We start from the raw sequence: 19641 nt of genomic DNA on the forward strand, positions 1-19641 counted from the left end.
GGAGTGAACTAAAAATCTGGGATCTATCAGGAATTGAATGTCTGAAAAAAAAGATATTATGCATGTCACACATTAGTAATTAAGAATAGGTGTGCATTTCAAGAATGTTACTTTTACTTACAATACAGGTTCCAGAGCCATCCAGGCATCTATCTGAATGTCCATTACAACGACAACGAACACATGGTCCTGTGGATGAGCCTTTATTCTCACGATAGAATCCAGGACTGCATTCCTATGACAAATGAATGAGAGGAGGTAGAGTGAAATAATGGTTTGAGAAAGTGATAACTTTATCACATAAAATATAAAAACATGCCGGGGCATTTTAAAGTGAAAGAAATCAACTTGCTAAACATGGGCAAGATGGTTACAGGTTGTTCCGTATTATTTATTTTACAATCTTATTTCCTGCTTTTCTGGAAAAGAAACGCTCGAAGCTGGTCACAACTATATCAAAAACAAAGCAACTGAATGAACCAGTTCTCTCTGAGACACAGAGAGAATTACAATATAAATCCAGACACTTTGACAAAGTCAGCTCTTTTTTAAAGTTCATGAACTGCCTGCAATTTGAAAAATAGCTATATCAGTTCTCTGAAATATGTCAAGAAGGATGCTCGCAATTTGAACCCTAGAGGGATGGTAAGGAAAGACATATTTCATATGATATGCACAATGTTTTGAAGATAACTTTTTCTATGGCTGGGGATTAAAGGAGTTAATATACAGTTAAGGGTTTGGTATTTCTTTCTTTTCTTTTTTTAAACTGACAGATTTTTGCAGGGCTTGGTTTTAATTAATGTTTTCCCAACATCTGAATTACTGTATAGTTTAATTTTTAAAAGTACTTCAGTGACGTCACCTCTGCATTAACACAATCCAGTTTCCTGACCTGGGGATATATGAAGCTGTGTTTAGGCAATGCAAGGCATTCTTTAATACGGAGTAAAAGTTGTATGCATAGGCTTGTCCTAGAGACACTCAAAGCACAAAAAGAATGTTCATTGGGTAGATGCATTTGAGAGGCAAAGCTGCTTTCTCCTTTTTAATCAAAGTCAAGAGAAGGCATTTTGGGGATATGAAAAAAAGAGCTGTCAAAGATATGGCCTGTACAATTAGATATCTGTTGAGACAACACTGTGGCTTTTATGGATACATAGCCAAAGAAGTTCACAACCCTAGCTTTTAGACAGATTCTATGGTCAGGGCAGTGGCCAACTCTTGGATAATTGCCTTTTTTTAAGACCTGTAACTATTTCAAGAAGTTTAGCTTTAATTAGATCACCCCTATGTTTCTTCTGCAACATGTTCTATACAGGGTGTCCAAAGGTTTTGGCAGGAGGACCACATCATCTCTCTGACACTGTGTTGGGGGCCAGGAAAAAAAAGAATTAATTTACATTTCAAATTTGAATAAGTTTACAGAAATGAATATATTAGAGATGGAACATATATGAATGAATGAAGGTCTTGGAATAGCTCAAGGCTTGTAAAAGGCCTTGCACAAAGCAAGGCTGGCCTTTCCTTTGCTGCCGCTGCTGCATCACAGATGTGAAACAGCAAGCAGTGGAGGGAGCCCTCATCCCACACCTCACGCAAAAGGTCAAACAGTTGGCCGTCACACTGAGAGCAGTTGCATCAGACCAGCATGGGTTCCAGCAAGTCTCTGGAGGACCAGAGGCTCATTGGAGACTGGGGGCTCCCTGAGAGCCAGATTGGGAGCCCTTGAGGGCCGCAAGTGGCCCCAGGGCCAGGGTTTGGGCACCGCTGTTCTATACTGATCATTTAGAGCAGGGCTCTCCAGACTCCAGCCCGCAGGCCAAATCCAGCACCCTGCCTAAGCCCTCCCCCACATGAACAGCGCTTACTGTTCCACAAGGGACCCTCTGCAATGACCCTCCACATACCCCCAGTCTTCACACCAGCTAGCAGCTTCTGGGTTCCAATGCCCCAGCAGGCTTTGTGCCAGGATTTCCAGCCAGACACAGTTGGCCGGAGTGACGACGGGGGCGCATGGAAGGGTTTTGTAGAGGCTCCCCAGCAGAACGGTAAGCACTGTTCATGCCAGGGAAGCCTTTGCTGGAGCGCACTGGTCTCCACTTTGAAAATGGCTGATTTAGAGCAATATGACAAACATTGAATCTTTGCCTTCAAGAGGCAACCCAGAATCCAACCAAAAATTTCAGATCCTTCAATTTCCAAAAATCATGATGCTGCAAATAAATATTTTGGACCACAAACAATGTTTTCAGCATTATAATTTTAGATGCCACCAAAATAATTTCAGGTTCCAGTTTCAAACTCACATCTTTTGTTCTAAGATTTCATATTCAATATTGTTTGCCTGGACACCAACTAAGTATCTCTAACCAGGAGGGAGGGAGAACAGTAGTAGGGGGAAGCACTCTTCCCTCAACGTCTCTGGTGCAAACGGTTCTTCCTGAAGCACACGTGTCTATCAGAAGCTGCCATCAGGTTTCATTACATGTACCAGTTTACAATTGGGTTCAAAACATTGTGTTGAACTGTACTCAATAAAGTCGAGAAAAATCACATTAAAAACTAGTCTTGCAAATGAATATGATCTATTTTCTCACGAGAATTTCTACCAGACCAGACCTTGAGCTACTATTAAAATATGAAAACTACCCAATGATGGGACTAATTAGCACATTTGAAAAAGTTCTAAATTTGATTGGTCCGAGAAGATCTCACAGAAAATAAAAGAATAATGACAGATCATTAATAGTGACAGATAATTTATGATTTTGCATGATCATATGATGAAAATGAGCTGTATCATGTTTCATACATGAAAATAATGTGCTAGTCTTTAAGACGATCCAACTTTCCAGCACTAATGCAGCCATGCCAATTGGGCATGCACTCACTGCGCTGCATCCTGAGGTGGGGGGCAGTCATGGAAGCCTCCTCAAGGTAAAAGAACAGATGTTCCCTTACCATGGAGCTGCATTATAGCTGCATCAGCGTTGGAAAGCTGGATTGGACTCTTAGAGTACAGGTCCAACCTTGTTATACATGGATTTTTTATATACAGATGTGACTCAACACAAATGGCCACTGCAAATGAGAAGGAACGTGCTGATACATGGAGAAGGGGGAAAATGCACCCCTTTAAAATGCTTTTCTTACTGTTATAGAGATTTTTATCTCAACATGATGAGAAGGGCCCTTTACATTAAAGGAAAACAGTCCTTTACAATAGTTAGAGAGAGGGCAGCCAGCAAACAATCCATCAAACATCCTCTTTCCAAGTGACCACCTTCCTTCCCTCTGAACACATGAAAGAAAGATAATCCTTTCTAAGGGCCTGGAGAAAGACTGTTGGAGCAAAGGGACTTTGTTTATTAAATTGATTTGCTGTATTACGATTTTTGTCATCCACTGAGTTCTGAGAATGGAACCCTCACAAATAATGAGACTCAACCTGTATTGTGAGTTCCTGTGCTTTATTGGAGGTTGCCCTGTTGAACTCCTGGCTCCATGAAGTGCAGTAGGCTCACTTGCTATCAATGTCCTGCTGTCAGCTGGATATTTGCCTTTTTTGTCATGTGTGTGTTGCTGTGTTATAAATGCTACTGTATGTAGCTTAGCCTCACCCTGATTTGTCTGAATATTAATTGCTGTTAAAAAATAACTGCATTGCTTTTAATCATACATTTTAAGTCACAGTAGGTTTCAGGAGAAGAACAGGCTGTACATTTTTAAAATAAATTTTAAAAATACATTATCCTGAACTCAGTAGGCAGTGAACTGAAAGGCCCAGTGCTTATATTCTATCTGGAACACTTTGCCTCAAATACTACCTCTCCCAGTTGACTCAATGTTTATCTGAACCAATATCTAGCAAACCATGTTCACCATCTGAAAAATATGAATAATAATCAGCTACCTCACAGAACTACTGTGAAGACAAACGCAGTCAAGATTGTAAAACTCTCTGCACATAATACTAGATTAATGGCAGTAGTAGAAATTTTTAAAACTAATACTGTAACTGCATTCACCAGTGGTTATAATTGCAGGGTAGTTGCAAGAGCAGGCATTAAGGTACGGATAATTGCAAAACAAATAAACTAAAAGGTTAATAGCATATTAAACTAGAGTTACTGGGGACTAATAAAAGGAACTCTTTGAAAAAACTAATAGAAATAAACTGATTTAAGCTGATTAAGCTCATTTTAGAGCTGAAATGGTCATATGGTGCAACATACAGAATGTAAAAGAGGCAGTTGCTCTTTGCAGACTCACCTATGCCGGGCAGGAAAAGAGGATTCCCATTTTGCCATGCAGTCTGCAAAATATCTGCTCCTAATCCATTTTAACACTGCCACTCTAGCATTCAAAATTTTAAAGCAAGGGCAAAAAGTGAACTTAGACTTTGGAAAAAAAGCCTGCCATTTTCAACACAAAAAGAAACATCCTGGCTAACCATCTGCTGAACTCTTACCAGTGCAACTGAGGAATTGCTCAGCTAATGACCTAAACATGACCCTTGCTATCAAATAATAACAGCAACCTTTTATAACAGGTGTAGGAAGAAGCAACACAACTCAGTGGATAAGGAAATTAACATCTGTGTTTAGACTCCAAATACTGCATAAAATATTTAAACGTTAGGATGTAAAAATTGAGAGGGCGGACTGGGGTTGTGGGGAGAAAGAGAACATACATTACCTGTCTTGGTTTAAAATCCCAGTGATTTTGTTGCTGTTGATCTTGGCCCTGAAGATGATGATGAAACACTATCCTCTGCTGTGTAGCATGTACCAAACAATGCCTCAGGCCTATCCACAAAACTAGCCAGCCTAGGTTGCTTGGTCTTTGCATTCCGGCCGTCATTTTGCTTAGCGTAAAGCTTTGCTGCTCACCTGCAAGGCTCTTTCACCATGCAGCCCTTTTCCTTACACTACCTCTGATTGTTTAGCTTCTGCCTCAGATAAGCAAGTCTGTATGCTGCGATATGCTCCTCCTTTAAACTTTAGACATGAGTCAGGTTGTGCAACACCTAGCAGTTGCTGAGGTTAAATGAACCACTTTGTGATCCCTGCAAAGGAGTGTATATCTGAATTAAGGTGTGGCAGGCATCACCTTTTCCTGGCCTAACACAGTCAGACAGTACTAGATGATTAGAGCTCTAAATCACTGGTTGAGTAATTCTGTGGAAACATGTAGGGTGTGTGTGACTCAGGCGAGCGCTTCTATATCTTCCTTTGGGCTACGTATTTTCATCAGCCCAGGGAACAAAAGCAAAAACCACACAAAAGCTGTGAGTGGTGAGCAGGACAGGAATGGGAAGGTTTTAATTCATATATTAACACAAGCCTCAGCATGCTAATCAGTTCCATTTTTTATATAGCAGACTGAGAAGGTTGCTTAAAACAACTATTGAAAGTATTTTCAAATATGACATTCAGCAAGTACTGTAGTATGACAGCAACTCAAGAAGAAAAATGACAATCCTTGCATTTTTAAACCTTGTGTTTAAACCTTAAACACATTTACTTAGAAAAACAGTCCTGATAGTATCAGTGAATGATACCAAATAAGGAGAGTGACTGAAAGGACAAGGTTCCTGGACTGTTTAATACTTGTGTGGAAGAAGGGGAAATTCAGTGGGTGTGGTTTTGCTCACTTGTGCATGATTTCTTCCTCTACCAGTGGTTCTCAAACTTTTTAGAGTCCCTACAGGCTGCTGTCCGATTTCTGAATGCCAAGTAGTGTTCTATAGTGGTGATTGGGCAGCAGTGCTCCCCCCCCCAGCAAGTAGCAGCTTATCTAACCCTTGATGCACATAGCCTAATCTGCCCTGATAGTTTCGTGAACCACCAAAAAATGGGTTGTAACCCACTGGTGGGTCCTGAACCCACAGTTTGAGAACCACAGCTCTATATAAATTAAGGTAAAGGAACCCGACTCTCTTTTGCCTCTGGTCACTTCATAAATAGATACCGAGATAAACCAATTATAACTTCCACTTGCAGCCTACGGTATAGAAGGTCAAACATTCCACTGAACAGCAATACATGTTCAAAAAGGCAACTCTACTGAATTTTTAAGTAAATTGACATGAATTATTTGCTTTCATTGCTGAAGCTAAATCAGTACTGTTATCATGAGCAATGTCTCATGAATGATGCAGATCACAGACAAAGGAAATCTCCTACCTGACATGAATCACCGACATATTCAGGAGGGCAGGAGCATGTCTCTACATTATAAGCAATGTTGCCATTTCCTGTCTCAGTGGCTTCTTCCAGTCCAACCTCACCCAAGGTTAACCGCTGAGTTTCTGTGAAGTAAAGGCCTCTGATTTGTAATCCATCTAGTCTAGACAGAACCATCATCATCTCTTCTCGAGATACCAGGCTATTGCTGCTCGCATGTCTGAAGTTTCCCTGCACATCAAAAATACAATCAAAGTTTGACTGTGGAGCAAGTTTAATGAACAATCTGCTCAGCACAAAAATAGATATTCAATTAAAAAGTCAGCACTGCTTTCTGCGAAGGCAAGAAAAGAGAATGTATGTTTAGACACTGACAGTAGAGGGGGAAATGATTAAGACAGAAAAAGCAGGCAATACAAGCAAGAGACAAGCAAAAAAAATGAAGAGGTAGAGTAAATGAGGATCAGTCTCAGAAGCCAACTTGTATAGACCATGAACTGAAATAGGAACAGAGAGGGATGGGATGCTCTGCAAGGTCAGGGATGGGATGCTCTGCTCAAATGGGATGCTCTGCAAGGTGCAAAGCAATAGCTTCTTTTCTTATGTCAGAATTGCTTACTGCTAAAACTAAAAAGGTTTTGTTGTACATTTTTAGTATCCAAGGTGGACTTTTCAATCAACTGGAACAGCAAGTATTATAATGCTGCAGAGAACACTAGTGAATGAGCAAGCAAGAGAAGGGGCTCTATCCAGATAAATACTTCTCTGCTGCTTGGATGCAAACCAGCCCATTGTAATGTAGTTTAGGTCTCATAGTGGTACCGAAGCAGAGAGACTGTAACCCACTTCCAGCTTGTAATCACAAAACTGAAAGTGGGCTCTAGTCACTATTTTTAGCTTTGGGGAGGCCTGCAGAGACATCAGCAGGGCACCCCACACTCCCTGGAGGCTAGTGCTGGCTGAAGTCACAAAAAACCCTTTTTTGGCTCCAGCAGCGCAGTAATCCTGCCAACCATGTCGCTGCCTTCGCCTCTCCCCGGCATGCACTTACCTTGGTTCTCAAACTCCCAGAGAGGTTGAGAACCACTGGTCTATGCTAAGACTAGAGCAGCAGATGTCAAATTCTTTGGGAGTTTGAGAAACACTGGAAAATGTTTGCAGGGGTGGGGACTGGATGGTGGGATGTGACCAAGCGGCACTGTAGTGATCATGGCGCCACAGGGACTTGGGGCAAAAACCAGAAGTGCACTCTGAGCTGCAGATCAGAGTGATAAGAAGCTTGGGGGGAGACCTGCAGAGGATGCTGCGAGCCTCCCGGACCTTCTCTGATGTCTAAAGATCACTCCTGGTAGGGAGACAAGCACCTGGGTTCCCATGGTGCCCTGCCTCTGGGGCACCCATTCCTAGGCCACTCCCCCTAAGTTGGAATGGCTTTCTTTTACGTCTTATGGTGGGTCGCAAGTCACCACTTTGAGCACCACTGGACTAGAGAAAGGAAAAAGGGATTCAGAAATATTTTTAGAAAAAGACAGTTTTACAGTCTAGACCTTTTATGGTAGCAAAATGTAAAACAGGCACAGGAGAACAGCATAATTTTACACAGGCCCAAGACTCATTCACTATGTATTGTAAGTGCCACACACTCATGCTGACACCAGAACCTGAAGGGCACTGACAGGCCATGCCTAAGGTGTTAAGCGAGGGATCGAGCCCTTATTGATGGACTTTGTTTTAGCCTGACTTCTAATGCCTCAGGGAAAATCTCCTACATCAAAAACGTGATTTGTTTGGAGTGGCCTAAAACCGTCAGCAAGCACGTGTGTGAGTGATGGCAGAATAAGACTAAAGGTATCTTTACTCATCATGCCCAGGCACGCACCAGGCAAGAACCCAGCTTGACTTTTAACTTTCAGGCAGTCAAATAAGCTGCTGTTCTGCTATAAGCAGTAATTCTGGAAAATACTGCGACACCATATAAAATGATGCCATTTTCACAAGCTCACTCTTCAACAGACTTGCTCTCTATTTCCCCATGCAATGAAAATTCCGGGGGATAGTTTATTTGCCTCTGGATGAGCGAGAAAGAATGGATGATCTATGGCTTATCATAATATCTGTCTATTTTTTGTTGCCTGCTTTAGGACCCACTTGCTTCCAGTAAGTTTTGTAGAGCTGCTCATCCGGCAGCAGACCCCAAAGATAATTACCTACATACAGTGCAGTGCAATGCGGGTTGGACAAGAATTGGGGCAATCAAAGTTCAAATTCCTACTCAACTATGCAGTTTACTTAGCAGCAGCCTTGCATCAGTTAGTCTCTCAGCCTAACCTATCATATAGGTTTATTAGGGGGATAAAATGAGGGATTGGGAAGGAACCTTGTAAACCAGGATGAGTTCCTCAGAGGAAGAAGATAAAAATGTAATGATTAAATAAATACTGAGCAACTGTTCCCCAAGGATGCTTCACCTCCAGCAAACCGCTACTATAAACCACAGCTTTCTCTGTAAAACTATTGTTTTTTTTCTGCAATACACAAAGACTGGTCTCAGGCCTCACCCCATGGCTAGATTGCCCATTAAGAAAACATCACCAGCTATTTACTGAACATAAGGCAAAGGAACTAGATCATTTCCTTTCTTGACACATCCAAAAGTATTCCTTTTCCATAAGATTCCCATACAAGGTTAATACTTATTGCAGGTTTTTTTTCTCAGCTATGTTTTTATTCAGAGTTTACAATATCAAATAAATGCTAAGAATGTAACACAAGAGTATTTTTACAGATTGTGCCCAATGTTGTGCTACTGAATAGAGAAAATACTGGTCAGTGAAATGTCAGCTACTAAATTATTGCAGTTCTTACCTCAACTAGCTGAACTGATCCATAATATTGTCTGTCAGGCAAAGGATTGTTAGGATCCACATAGATTATTTTCATTTGCTGTCCCTATGTAAACACATTGACATTCGTATTTTAATGTTCTAGCATTTATACAGAGAATCAGAATGCTCCTCAATGTTGAATTCTTAATACTTCAGCTGAAATGGTAGCATTATCTGAATAAACATCAACATCAGCAACATCGAAAAATAGCATCAGCATCAAAACACAGCATGATGATATTATGAATTCTGAGCTACAATATTTCTGCATTATTTTAGAAAACTGTACAACGCCATGACTCTGTTTACATCAATATGGCACCTACGGAGAGCATAGGATCAGGCTTGCATACACATTCACCTAATCATTCTCTTGCAAAAACTAGGTAGGAGGATAAACCTAAGTTTCCCTAACCTGAGTGTGGGATTTCCCTGTTCTAGGAGCAAAACTCATATTTTAGCAGATGTGTAGCACAATCCTATCTTGCGCTAGAACAGGCAGGTCAGGAGGCTTGCGTTGTGTCCAGCGTGAGATAGGGCCCCACAGTGACTCAGCTGGAGGCAAGGGGAAACTCTTCCTCTTACCCCCGAGTAAGCCACTGCAGCCCCAATTGGTCTCCTTGGATTTGCGCCATCTCTGGAGGTGGCATAAGTCTGAGGAGAGCGGAGCAGCTTGCAGCCGCTCCGCGCTGCTCCAGGAACAGGGTTGGGATCCGGCATAACAGCCGGGTCTCAGCCTCGTCTCCTGCTCCCCACCCACCTACCCCAGGATCCCCGTCCCTCCTCCCTCCCCCCTCCCCAGAATGCCTCCCTTCTACCTCCTCATTGCAGAGTTTGGCCGACACAAGACTCCCTCTCCAAGTCTGTGCGGAGGCTGGATTCAGCCTCTGCGGGCTGGCGCGCACCCCTGCATCAGCCCAACCAACTCCTGAGGAGGCACAAAGGTGCTTTATGGCATGTTTGCGACCCTCCTGAGCTGGCACAAGGGACTTGCGCTGGCCCAAAGCACAGTTTGGATTGTGCCCTTGCTATCGTAAGGGCTTGTTCCATTTTTCCCAGAAGTATCTGCATGTAGAGAAAGCGGTTTCCTATATGCAAAATGTTACTTACAGATAGCTGCACATCAGGTCTTTTTTCCAGTAGAGTCATGCCTTCACTAGGTAAGCCAAAGGATTTCACTTGATAACTCAGGTATCCACCATATGAAGAAAGCTGAACAACGCATTTAAAGTGATTACGAGAATGATAAGAGCTTAAATCATCATTTCTAAGTATAACATCACAAACATCTTAGTGTTCTGGGTCTTGCCATGACACTCCCAGCACAAGTTCTATGGAGGTGCAGCAATGGAGGGAACAAGAAAAGGGCTTGAGGGCCCAATCAAGGAGCTGTTAACTGTGAGAAAGTTATTACATCTATGAGCTAGATCAGGGGTCTCTAAACTTTTCTGCCGAAGGGCCGCATCAAATATCTGGCACAGTGTTGAGGGCCGGGGGGAAAAAAATTAAATATAAAATTTAAATAAATACATTAGAGATGGAACTTAGATGAATGAATGGGCTCAAATGTCCAGGACTTCTCCAAGCACGAACACAGCTGAAGAAATAAAGCACACACTTAAATGGATCCCCATTTCCCCACCCCACAAGCACAACTCTGGTTGTGTTTAGTCAACTGTGGCAGAGGCTCTCAGGAGATCAGAGGCCGGCCATGGGCTGGATAGAGTCTCACTGTGGGCCGCATCTGGTCCCTGGGCCAAGGTCTGGAGACTCCTGAGCTAGATTAAGAAGAGGAAAAGACAGACAAGAGAAGATACAGTATGGAGAAAGAAAAAGAGAAACAGCAGAAAACAAGAAAGGTAACCCCAAATTGCTGGGAGAGAGAGAATCAGAAAAAGAAGGCTTGGAAAATAAACATCTCAAACAACAAGAAAGATATCAATATAGATCTTCAGCAATAAACATGGGCCGCACCCTGCCACCACCCCATCAATAAAGAAACTGCTTTAGGTGTCAGTTACCTTTTCTCCCAAGTAAGATTGTGGTGCCACCCAGTACAAATTATGCACAGAAGAAGGCAACTCTTGAACATCAGCAACGACACTGTTGCTGCCTGGATTGAAAGTTGTAGGGATATCCATGCTGTTACCCACAGCTTTCAGGTGCCAGTTCCTCATATCGACAAACTAATGGCAAAACAGATGAGATGCACAGAAACATTTCTGCACCAAACAGGGCTTTTCTCACAGGGCAAGAGCTCATTCTCAAGGATGCAAGAGTTTGTGATAGAAACTTTTTACCAACCACCTCGGCTCTAATCTCTCTCTCTCTCTCTCTCTCTCTCTCACACACACACACACACACACACACACACACACACACACACACACACACACACACACACAGAATGCTTTTAATTGTTTCTTTCAAAGCAAGATCTCATCATGATTCTCCTGCTGTCTAGTTCAGTGTTTCTCAACATTTGCCTCCCGCTGTATCACTTTGCATGGTCTACCTATTGGAAGTACCACAGGAAGTAATTGGCTATTGGATCGGGAGGCCAGATGCAATGTGACAAACACTAGTATGAAGCTGAGGGCGGACTGAAGGGCTTTTTGGAGCGTGTAAAAAGTGCATGCTGGAGCTCTGCCTACTGAGCTGGGCCTCTTACTGTTGCTTGTTGTGTTGCATTGCTGGTCTCATGACATGGCAGGTCCTGTGTGTACCAGAACCACCTCAAATACCACTGGTTGAGAAATGCTGGTCTAGTTAATTTGCTTTCTTTATTTAAGAAGGTTTTTTTAAGCCTTCCTCTTCAAATTAAAAGCTTTCCAAATCTGAGCCCTTACAGTGACAAAAACAATAAAGTGTTGAAAACGTACCTTAACTCTACGTTTATTTGTACTGCGGCAATTATTGGTTGCTCTGAAACAAAAGCAAGTGGTGCAACCTTTCAGATTAGCAGGGTCCAAATAAAACGATCCAGAACGGCACAAGTCGCATTGTATACCTTCAACGTTCTCCTATAAGTCAGTTGCAATAAGTCATTAAATGTTTCCACATAAAGCTCCGGCAGTAATATACACATGACAACAGCTGTAAAACACACACACAGAATAATAGAGAATATTGTTCTCAGCCTTGCTTCCCAGTGCACAGCAGCACACGTGCAAGTGAAATTATCTCCTTCTGAAAGGACAGTTTCAGTCCAAAGCCACATTAACACTTTTATCCCTTCAGTGCACAGACAATCTCTTATAGGTATTTAGAAATGCACAGGTCTCTTTAAATTAGGACCCCTCCAGACAGGGCTGGCTCATCCAAGGGGCGGTCACTTCAGACAGCAGATTGGCAGGGTGTGCCTACTTCTTTCCATTTGTTCACCTCCACTACTTCTCTTCCTCCTTGCACTCTGAGTTGGAAAAAGAAGAGGGAGATGGAGTAGAAGAGTGGAGAAGAGGAGTGGGCTAGAGCAGTGGTCTTCAAACATTTCGGCACGAGGCCTGCATTGTGTATCTTACACAGTGTTGACGGCCAGAAAATAAGTAATAAATACAAGGAGAAATGATGTACTGAGAGTTGGACTGAATACAATAAGTGGGTGGGGGTGGAAGGAGGAAGGGAGCAGAGGGCCCAAGCGACTTGCAAAGGAAGGGAGGGGAATGGATTTTGAAAAAGCATCAAGGAACCTATGACACAAATCACAAACTTCTTTTTGTCTCAGTTTTTGCTCTGTATGAGTTTAACAAAAACATTAACTTTAATTTATACTTACATTCCACATCTCCCAACATCTGTATTTGTGTGTGTGTATAATTTAGCCACTAGAGGTTCTGAATGTAATGGAATAATTCCATTCCATTCCACTGCATTACATTCAGCACCTCTAGGGGCTGAATGCAGAATATAGCCATGCTGGGAAACCTGGAAGTGCGCCTTTTGAGCTATTTTGAGCACCTCTTGGGGCTGAATGCAGAATATAGCCATGCTGGGAAACCTGGAAGTGCGTCTTTTGAGCTACCCTTGCTAATTGGGTAAGAGACACTTTTTCAAGTGGGTGCTCCTTTTTTTTTTTAGCAGGGGGAGAGTAACTGGCCCACCTCACCCCAGCACTGTCTGTTCTAGTGGCTGTCTGCTGGTATTCATTTGCATCTTTTTAGATTGTGAGCCCTTTTGGGACAGGGAGCCATTTAGTTATTTGATTTTTCTCTGTAAACCGCTTTGTGAACTTTTAGTTGAAAAGCGGTATATAAATACTGTTAATAATTAATAATAATAATAGTTTTAGCTCCAAAGCACTGGGGAACTGTGGGCTGGATAAAATTCCTTGGAGGGCCAGATGTGGACCCCGGGCCAGGGTTTGGAGACTCCTGGGCTAGAGCATCTTCTCCATACTTTTTCCACTCCATATCCCTCTTCTTTTTCTAGTCCAGAGAGTGTGAGGAATGGAGGCTGGGTCATCATTGGTTAAAGGGGGCAGAACTTGGCATGCTGCCTCAGGCTCTGGGCTGACTATGCTTCCAGAAAAACATTTTTATGAATAACTCTTACTCATTATATCACCCTTAGTTACTAGTCGAGTCAGATGAAATGTACACAACATTCTGAAGTTCTGGATCGCAGTCGGAAGTATGTATTTAAAGGATTGTGGGTGAGAAAGCCCCACTGAGATTGGGCATGGCTCTTTATGTGTGATCATGCACGTGAGCCTTGGCTTTCATTCTTCATAGTACCACGGTTACAAGAGCTATTACGAATGGTAAATTGTATTGTAATCGGGGCTATGCATAGATAGAGGAATTGATTGAGGGAGAAAAAAATTATGCAACACGCACACCTGGCTTTTCAAGAGTCAGCCCAAGTATTTCAGAAACAAGCAGAGACGTGTACAGACATTGAAAAACAGATGTGATGCCAGGACTCATCCACATTAGTCACACTGCAAACTAGAACTCAGACTAGAAACATGATTAAAACTGATTGAGCAATTGGAAAGGATTGTCTGGAAGCACCCTTATAATCTGGTAACGAATTGTCCATAGACTGCCAAAATGGAAGTTCTGAGAAAGACTGGCTCAAAAAAGGAAGTAGGAGGGACCCTGCAGACCAGGCAGGTGTTCTGAGAATAGAACCTGCCTCTTGGTGGGTGGACAGGAAAGCAGTCAGTGTCTAGCCTACTAGATGGCAACAAGTAGGGAGAAAGGGGAAGCGTTGTGGGAGCCACACAGCTGAGTAAAGCAGATTAACCAGCTCCAGCAAAGCCACCACTCCACTCAGTGAACCCCCTAAGATATGACTAGAGGGGGCAACTTGAGTGAGTCTAGCATCCGTTCTCCCTCACTAACCATTCCACTAACAGGCCATTGGCATTTTTAGGAGACAATTCTAACATTTTGCAAGTAGTGCATGTGAAATGCTGGAGAATGGCACAAGAGAGAGCTCTCTTTAGGGACTTTTTATAATTAACTTTGATTTCAAGTTAACTCAGGGCAATACTATACCTTTAGTTTTTTTCTTATTAAAATTAATGATGGCAGTGATGATTATTACGAGTTAAATAATGATTTAACCGCCAATCAGGATAATGACAGCGACTTTTGAATGCAAAAGCACCTGACCTTACAGAGGCAAACTCCCGTTTGTGGATTGCAAACATCTGGTTCTGTTCCTCCTCTATTACAATTGCAGGGTTTACAATTGGGAAAGTTATATGAACCAGGAGCACATCGATCACACTGTCGACCTGTTATTCCTGAGCGGCATCTACAGCAAAAACAACAAAAAAAGCTGAAAATAATTTCGGGCAGCCCAATCCTATGCTTCACAGCACCCAGGGCTGCAGTGGTGAAGAAATGGCTTGCAGCCCAATCCTGAGCTGACCACAGCGCCCAGGTCCGGCGGCTCCATGATGGGCTACCGCAGGAGGCTCTTCAGGAGAAGGGGATGTTCGTCCCCTTTCCCCGAGTAAGGGAAGCAGCACCGCAATGGGTCTTCTCACTTTAGCGGCGAACTTTTGGTCGCTGCTAAAGTAAAGGCGCTTGTGTAGGGCGAGCAGCCATGCCTGAGCGCCTTGGATCCTGCGGAGCTCGGCTCCGCGAATCCGCCTTTCCCCGTCCCCGCAACAAGCCTCCCCCACGTTCCCAGCCATGCCTCCCCCCTCCCCAGAACGCCTCCCCCATGCCCCCGGTCATGCCCCCACTCCTGTTCCGCAGCCAGGAGACTGCCGAGCCGCAGAACCTGGGCGCCTGCCACACACCAGCCCAGCTCCGGCCAGCACTGGGCTAGCTTGGGCGGGAGCCCAGCGGTAAGCCCCGCAAACGTGCCTTATGGACCACAGGATTGGGCTCTTACACTCCCTTACCCTGTGTAGCGGCCAGGCGGCCCCAATGGGTCTGCTTGGATTTGCACCTGCTATTGAGCAGATACAGCATCAAGGAGACCAGTGTCGGGTCTCCCAGGCCGAGACGGAGGTTAGGATAAGGCAACAGAGCACTATGTTTACAGCATAATCCTAGGCGTATCTACTCAGAAGTTACTACCATTGTGTTCAACTGGACTTACTCCCAGATAAGTATGTACATTATAGGATTATAAACCTTACAGAGCAATCCTACGTATATTAAATGAGACGTAAGCCCTCCTCTGCTCATTGAACTTTACTGTCTATAAATGTGTTTAGGACTGCAGCCTCCAAACTGCAACTGAATCATTCTGCAGTACAAGCCCAAGCCTGATATTTGGTGGCCTGTCACATGGGTACACAGCAATTACATTTTATATTTGGTGTAAATTGGTATGTGGCTCTAAACCAGTTTTCAAAGTCCTGATCAAAGCATACACAGGGCATGTAAGATAACACTGTACATAGGAGAGGCATTCTATACATAGCCTTTCAGTACAATAACCACATACCTTGATAATAAAGCAAATTTGCACAATGCATTAGGACTTTGGACTTGTGTAATCTCCAAGCCCCAAATTTGACAGCCAGAAAAGCACAATAGCTCTTTGAGCAGTAACACACTTAGCATTTTGCAAAGCATCCAACTATTATGCTTTAGGCACATAACACAAACTTAAACTAACATTGGTTAAAAATTGCACTGTTATCAAGAACTACAAATCAGTTCAAAGTGAAGGGACAAACTAGTTACCCTGAACATGTATTTTTTTAATTATTAGTATTATATAGCCAGGGAGGAAGCACAAAATGGGTCAGAACAACAGGGGTGTGGGGGGGCTTTAATACTTTTGAAAGCCAATCGAATTTTTTCTTTCAAAACATCACACAGGGGTAGCAGTCAGGATCAAAACTGTGCTAAACTATTTTCAATCACAGTTTGGGCCTGCTTCATGGCTTCCCCTCACATACTATTTAAATGAAAATGTTTAAAAAAAAACAACAGGGTCACATTACACATAAAGGGTAACATCCAAGTTTCACTGTAAGACTCTTAATCCTACCAAAACTACTCCTCCAGAATTCTCTGTGTGCTCCAGTGTGCACACAGGTTTTCCCACATGAAAAGACTTCCCCACTGACTTCAACAAAAGGAGGAGCATCTTGCATGCAAAGAGAGAACTACATCAGCTGAAACAGCTGAGCTGATTTTAATTTACAGAAGGATATAAATAACTCTACTCTGCAGGTATTTTCTCCTAACAGATCAAATGTAATTTTGGAGTGCATATATTCAACCAATGAAGGAAAAGGTAGCAAATGCTGGAGGCAGAATGTCTACAAAAATAGTGAGATAATTTTTTCACAACTAATAACCAGGAATGTGACTCGAGTCCAAGGCATGAAAATCTGCGTTTTTCACTGACTCGTGTACACCCGAGTCACACACATGGAAAACTTGGGAAAACACTAGAGTCGAGGGCCCCTGACTTGGCACTCGGACCCCACAAATGCAGACTCGAGTCTGCCTGTGTCTGGGTGTGCTTGCTTACTGTTTTCATGGTGTGAAAACTTCATCATTCAGACCTGGCAAGCAGCAGAGAGGTTTCAGTCAGGAGGCAGGGAAGGGTTGATGTTTGCTTTTGCATCGGGCTGGAGGCAGGAGTGGGCTCTCTTGCCCATCTCTAAAGGAACCGATGGTCATTGGATGAAAAATGGGCAATCTGGTATACTTCTTTGGATGAGGGGAGGCAGAAGCAGGAGCCCAACAGGCTTCTTGCCTTAGGATTGGCTGGTGAAGCCCAGGAAAAAAGGAGGCGGAGAAGCAGGGGGGAGGTTTGTAGAGACCACATTTTCCAATTGCAAGGCTGCTGTGAGCTCCATTGTTACTTGGGGGGAGGAAGCGTCATTGAATGACCGGTCCAAATGGGACTACTTCTGAGTACAGTTGCAAAGGATTGGGGGCCCAATCCTATCCACCTTTCCAGTGCCGATGCAGCTAAAATGCAGCCCTGAGGTAAGAGAACAAACGGTCCCTTACCTTGAGGAGGTCTTGGTGACTGTCCCCCTACTACAGAATGTAATGCACACCCCACTGGCACAGATGCATCAGCACTAGAAAGCTGGATAGGATTGGGCCCTGGTAAGCCTCATCCTGGTAAGCCTCACAGCTGCTGCACATGACTTTCCTCCCTCTTGCCACTTCTGTCCCCACTCTCACTCAGTCCTGCTCATTCCTGTTCAGATAGTTTTTAAAAATAGGCATGCCTCTCCACCACGAACCTCCCTTCCCCTGCAAACATTGATGCAAATGTTCATATGCAACTCAATAATACGAACTTACTTGCACTGCCCATCAATTTTATCACATTCTGGGTTTGCCATATTCACAATCCCTCTGCTTGAGCAGTTGCAGCCCTCACAACCAGCAAGAGGGTGGAAGCTGAAATGCTGCTTCACACACACTTCACATCTTGGTTTCACGGTTTGAGGGGGACAAATACACTTTCCAGTTACATCGTCACAAAGGCGTCGTCCACAGTTGCACGCTGGGAAAAGGAGAACCCATTTTATGCATGATTTTAATTGTACATATGGAAGTTACTATTAATTTGAATAGAAGTCCAGAATATCCAAGTGGTGTCTATTTTGCCTCAAGTCAACTTCATTATGTCATTTGAGTTAATTGGTGTAAAGTGATCATCACAGCATGCATGTGCTTAGTAGCTACTTAGGTTCAGAGCCAGGATTTGACAAAAACTATTGCAGCCTACACACAAAGTCCCACCCTACACAGTGGGGTGAATACCAGCACTATCCATCCTTTTCTTGCTAGGCAACTGCCCAAATGGGCTTCTCTCTGCTTCCACCCCTTTCTGTAAACCAATGTTATGCCACCATAGAATAAGTAGCTTACATAAGAAATCTGAGCCAGTGGTGAGAGGATGCTATTAGACAGAGCTGGTCTTCCAGCCGAACATATATGAATATGTCTTTTACTGAATTGGACCATTAGTCCACCTAACCCGGAAATATCTACACAGACAGGCAGTGGCTCTCCAGGAAGTGATCTTCTCCAGTAATAACTGGAGATGCTAGGGATTGAACCTGGGACCGTCTGCAGACAAACCAGGTGCTCTACCTTTAAGCTATGGCCCTTCCTTCATGCTATATAACAATAGCCTATATTAGGAACAACAAACAATTTTGGTATTACCACCAAACATGAATAATATAATGATTTATCCAGAAACCCACAGAGAGGTTAGTCAAGGCTATTTTTGAGAATCAGTAAATGGAATTGCTACATATTCATACTGACTGGCCATTTATAAAATTGACTAAATTAACCATAAATTGGTCATTTATTAAAAACTGCACATAGATGACTTGTAACGCAACCAATGATAAGTATTAGACAAAGTTCTCAAATAAAGGTTGAATACATAATCTTAAATAAATGCTGATATATACCAGGGGTGGTATATATCAGGGCTCTAAAGTGAAACCACAGTTCGTGAGCCACATGTGGCTCTTTGACACAAAATGTGTGGCTTTCTGAAATATGCTGGCCCAGCTCCTTTTTGCATCACAATTGATACAAAAGTTACATAAGAAATTTTCAAGCTTTGTAATTATTTACCAGATATAAACCGAGACTTCACAGGATTAGAACATATGCTCAATGTTCACGGTGAGCAAATATATTTAGGAATTTAAATACTTCTTAAATATTGTGGCTCTCAAACATCAGAAGTTTATCGTATGTAGCTTTTAAATTAAGCAAGTTTATCCCAATAGTTACTAGTTATTTACTTACGCCTGCAAGACGGAAATCCATAATATCCTGTTTGGCACCTAGTACACTGACGACCTATGATGTTGGGCTTGCAGTTGCATTGCCCTCCTAGAGGGTTGCAAGTAGGGCCAGTGGCACCATTCTTGTGGCAATTGCAAGGCAGTGCCCCACCGTTGTAGGCAGCTGCTAGTGACCGTGCAGAATTTCTACAGAATCCTGATGAAGTCACAGGGCTATGACAAGAAAAAATACAAAATAAGTGAATTCTGGAATTAAAAACCAAGCCTGTTCATATTCTGCATTGGATTAAAAAATTAAATGCTATCTATAAATCTGTTTCCACTTATGTTTGTATCTTTGTTACTG

General features: G+C 42.9%; 1 protein-coding gene across 1 annotated transcript in view; it reads right to left on the reverse strand.

Annotated features, from left to right (window-relative positions):
- The window catches only part of LAMA3 (laminin subunit alpha 3), a 146154-nt gene that overhangs the window by 49293 nt on the left and 77220 nt on the right, over positions 1–19641 (reverse strand). The window contains exons 34-42 of the mRNA XM_066623036.1: positions 19297–19508; positions 17821–18025; positions 14695–14839; positions 11959–12099; positions 11098–11262; positions 10187–10288; positions 9057–9140; positions 6192–6422; positions 122–235 (exon numbers count right to left, since the gene is read on the reverse strand). Coding sequence (XP_066479133.1) covers positions 122–235; positions 6192–6422; positions 9057–9140; positions 10187–10288; positions 11098–11262; positions 11959–12099; positions 14695–14839; positions 17821–18025; positions 19297–19508 — 1399 coding nt within the window. The remainder of the gene's footprint in view (positions 1–121; positions 236–6191; positions 6423–9056; positions 9141–10186; positions 10289–11097; positions 11263–11958; positions 12100–14694; positions 14840–17820; positions 18026–19296; positions 19509–19641) is intronic.

This window comes from Tiliqua scincoides, chromosome 4 (genome assembly GCF_035046505.1).
Source record: "Tiliqua scincoides isolate rTilSci1 chromosome 4, rTilSci1.hap2, whole genome shotgun sequence".
Taxonomy (NCBI): Eukaryota; Metazoa; Chordata; class Lepidosauria; order Squamata; family Scincidae; genus Tiliqua; species Tiliqua scincoides.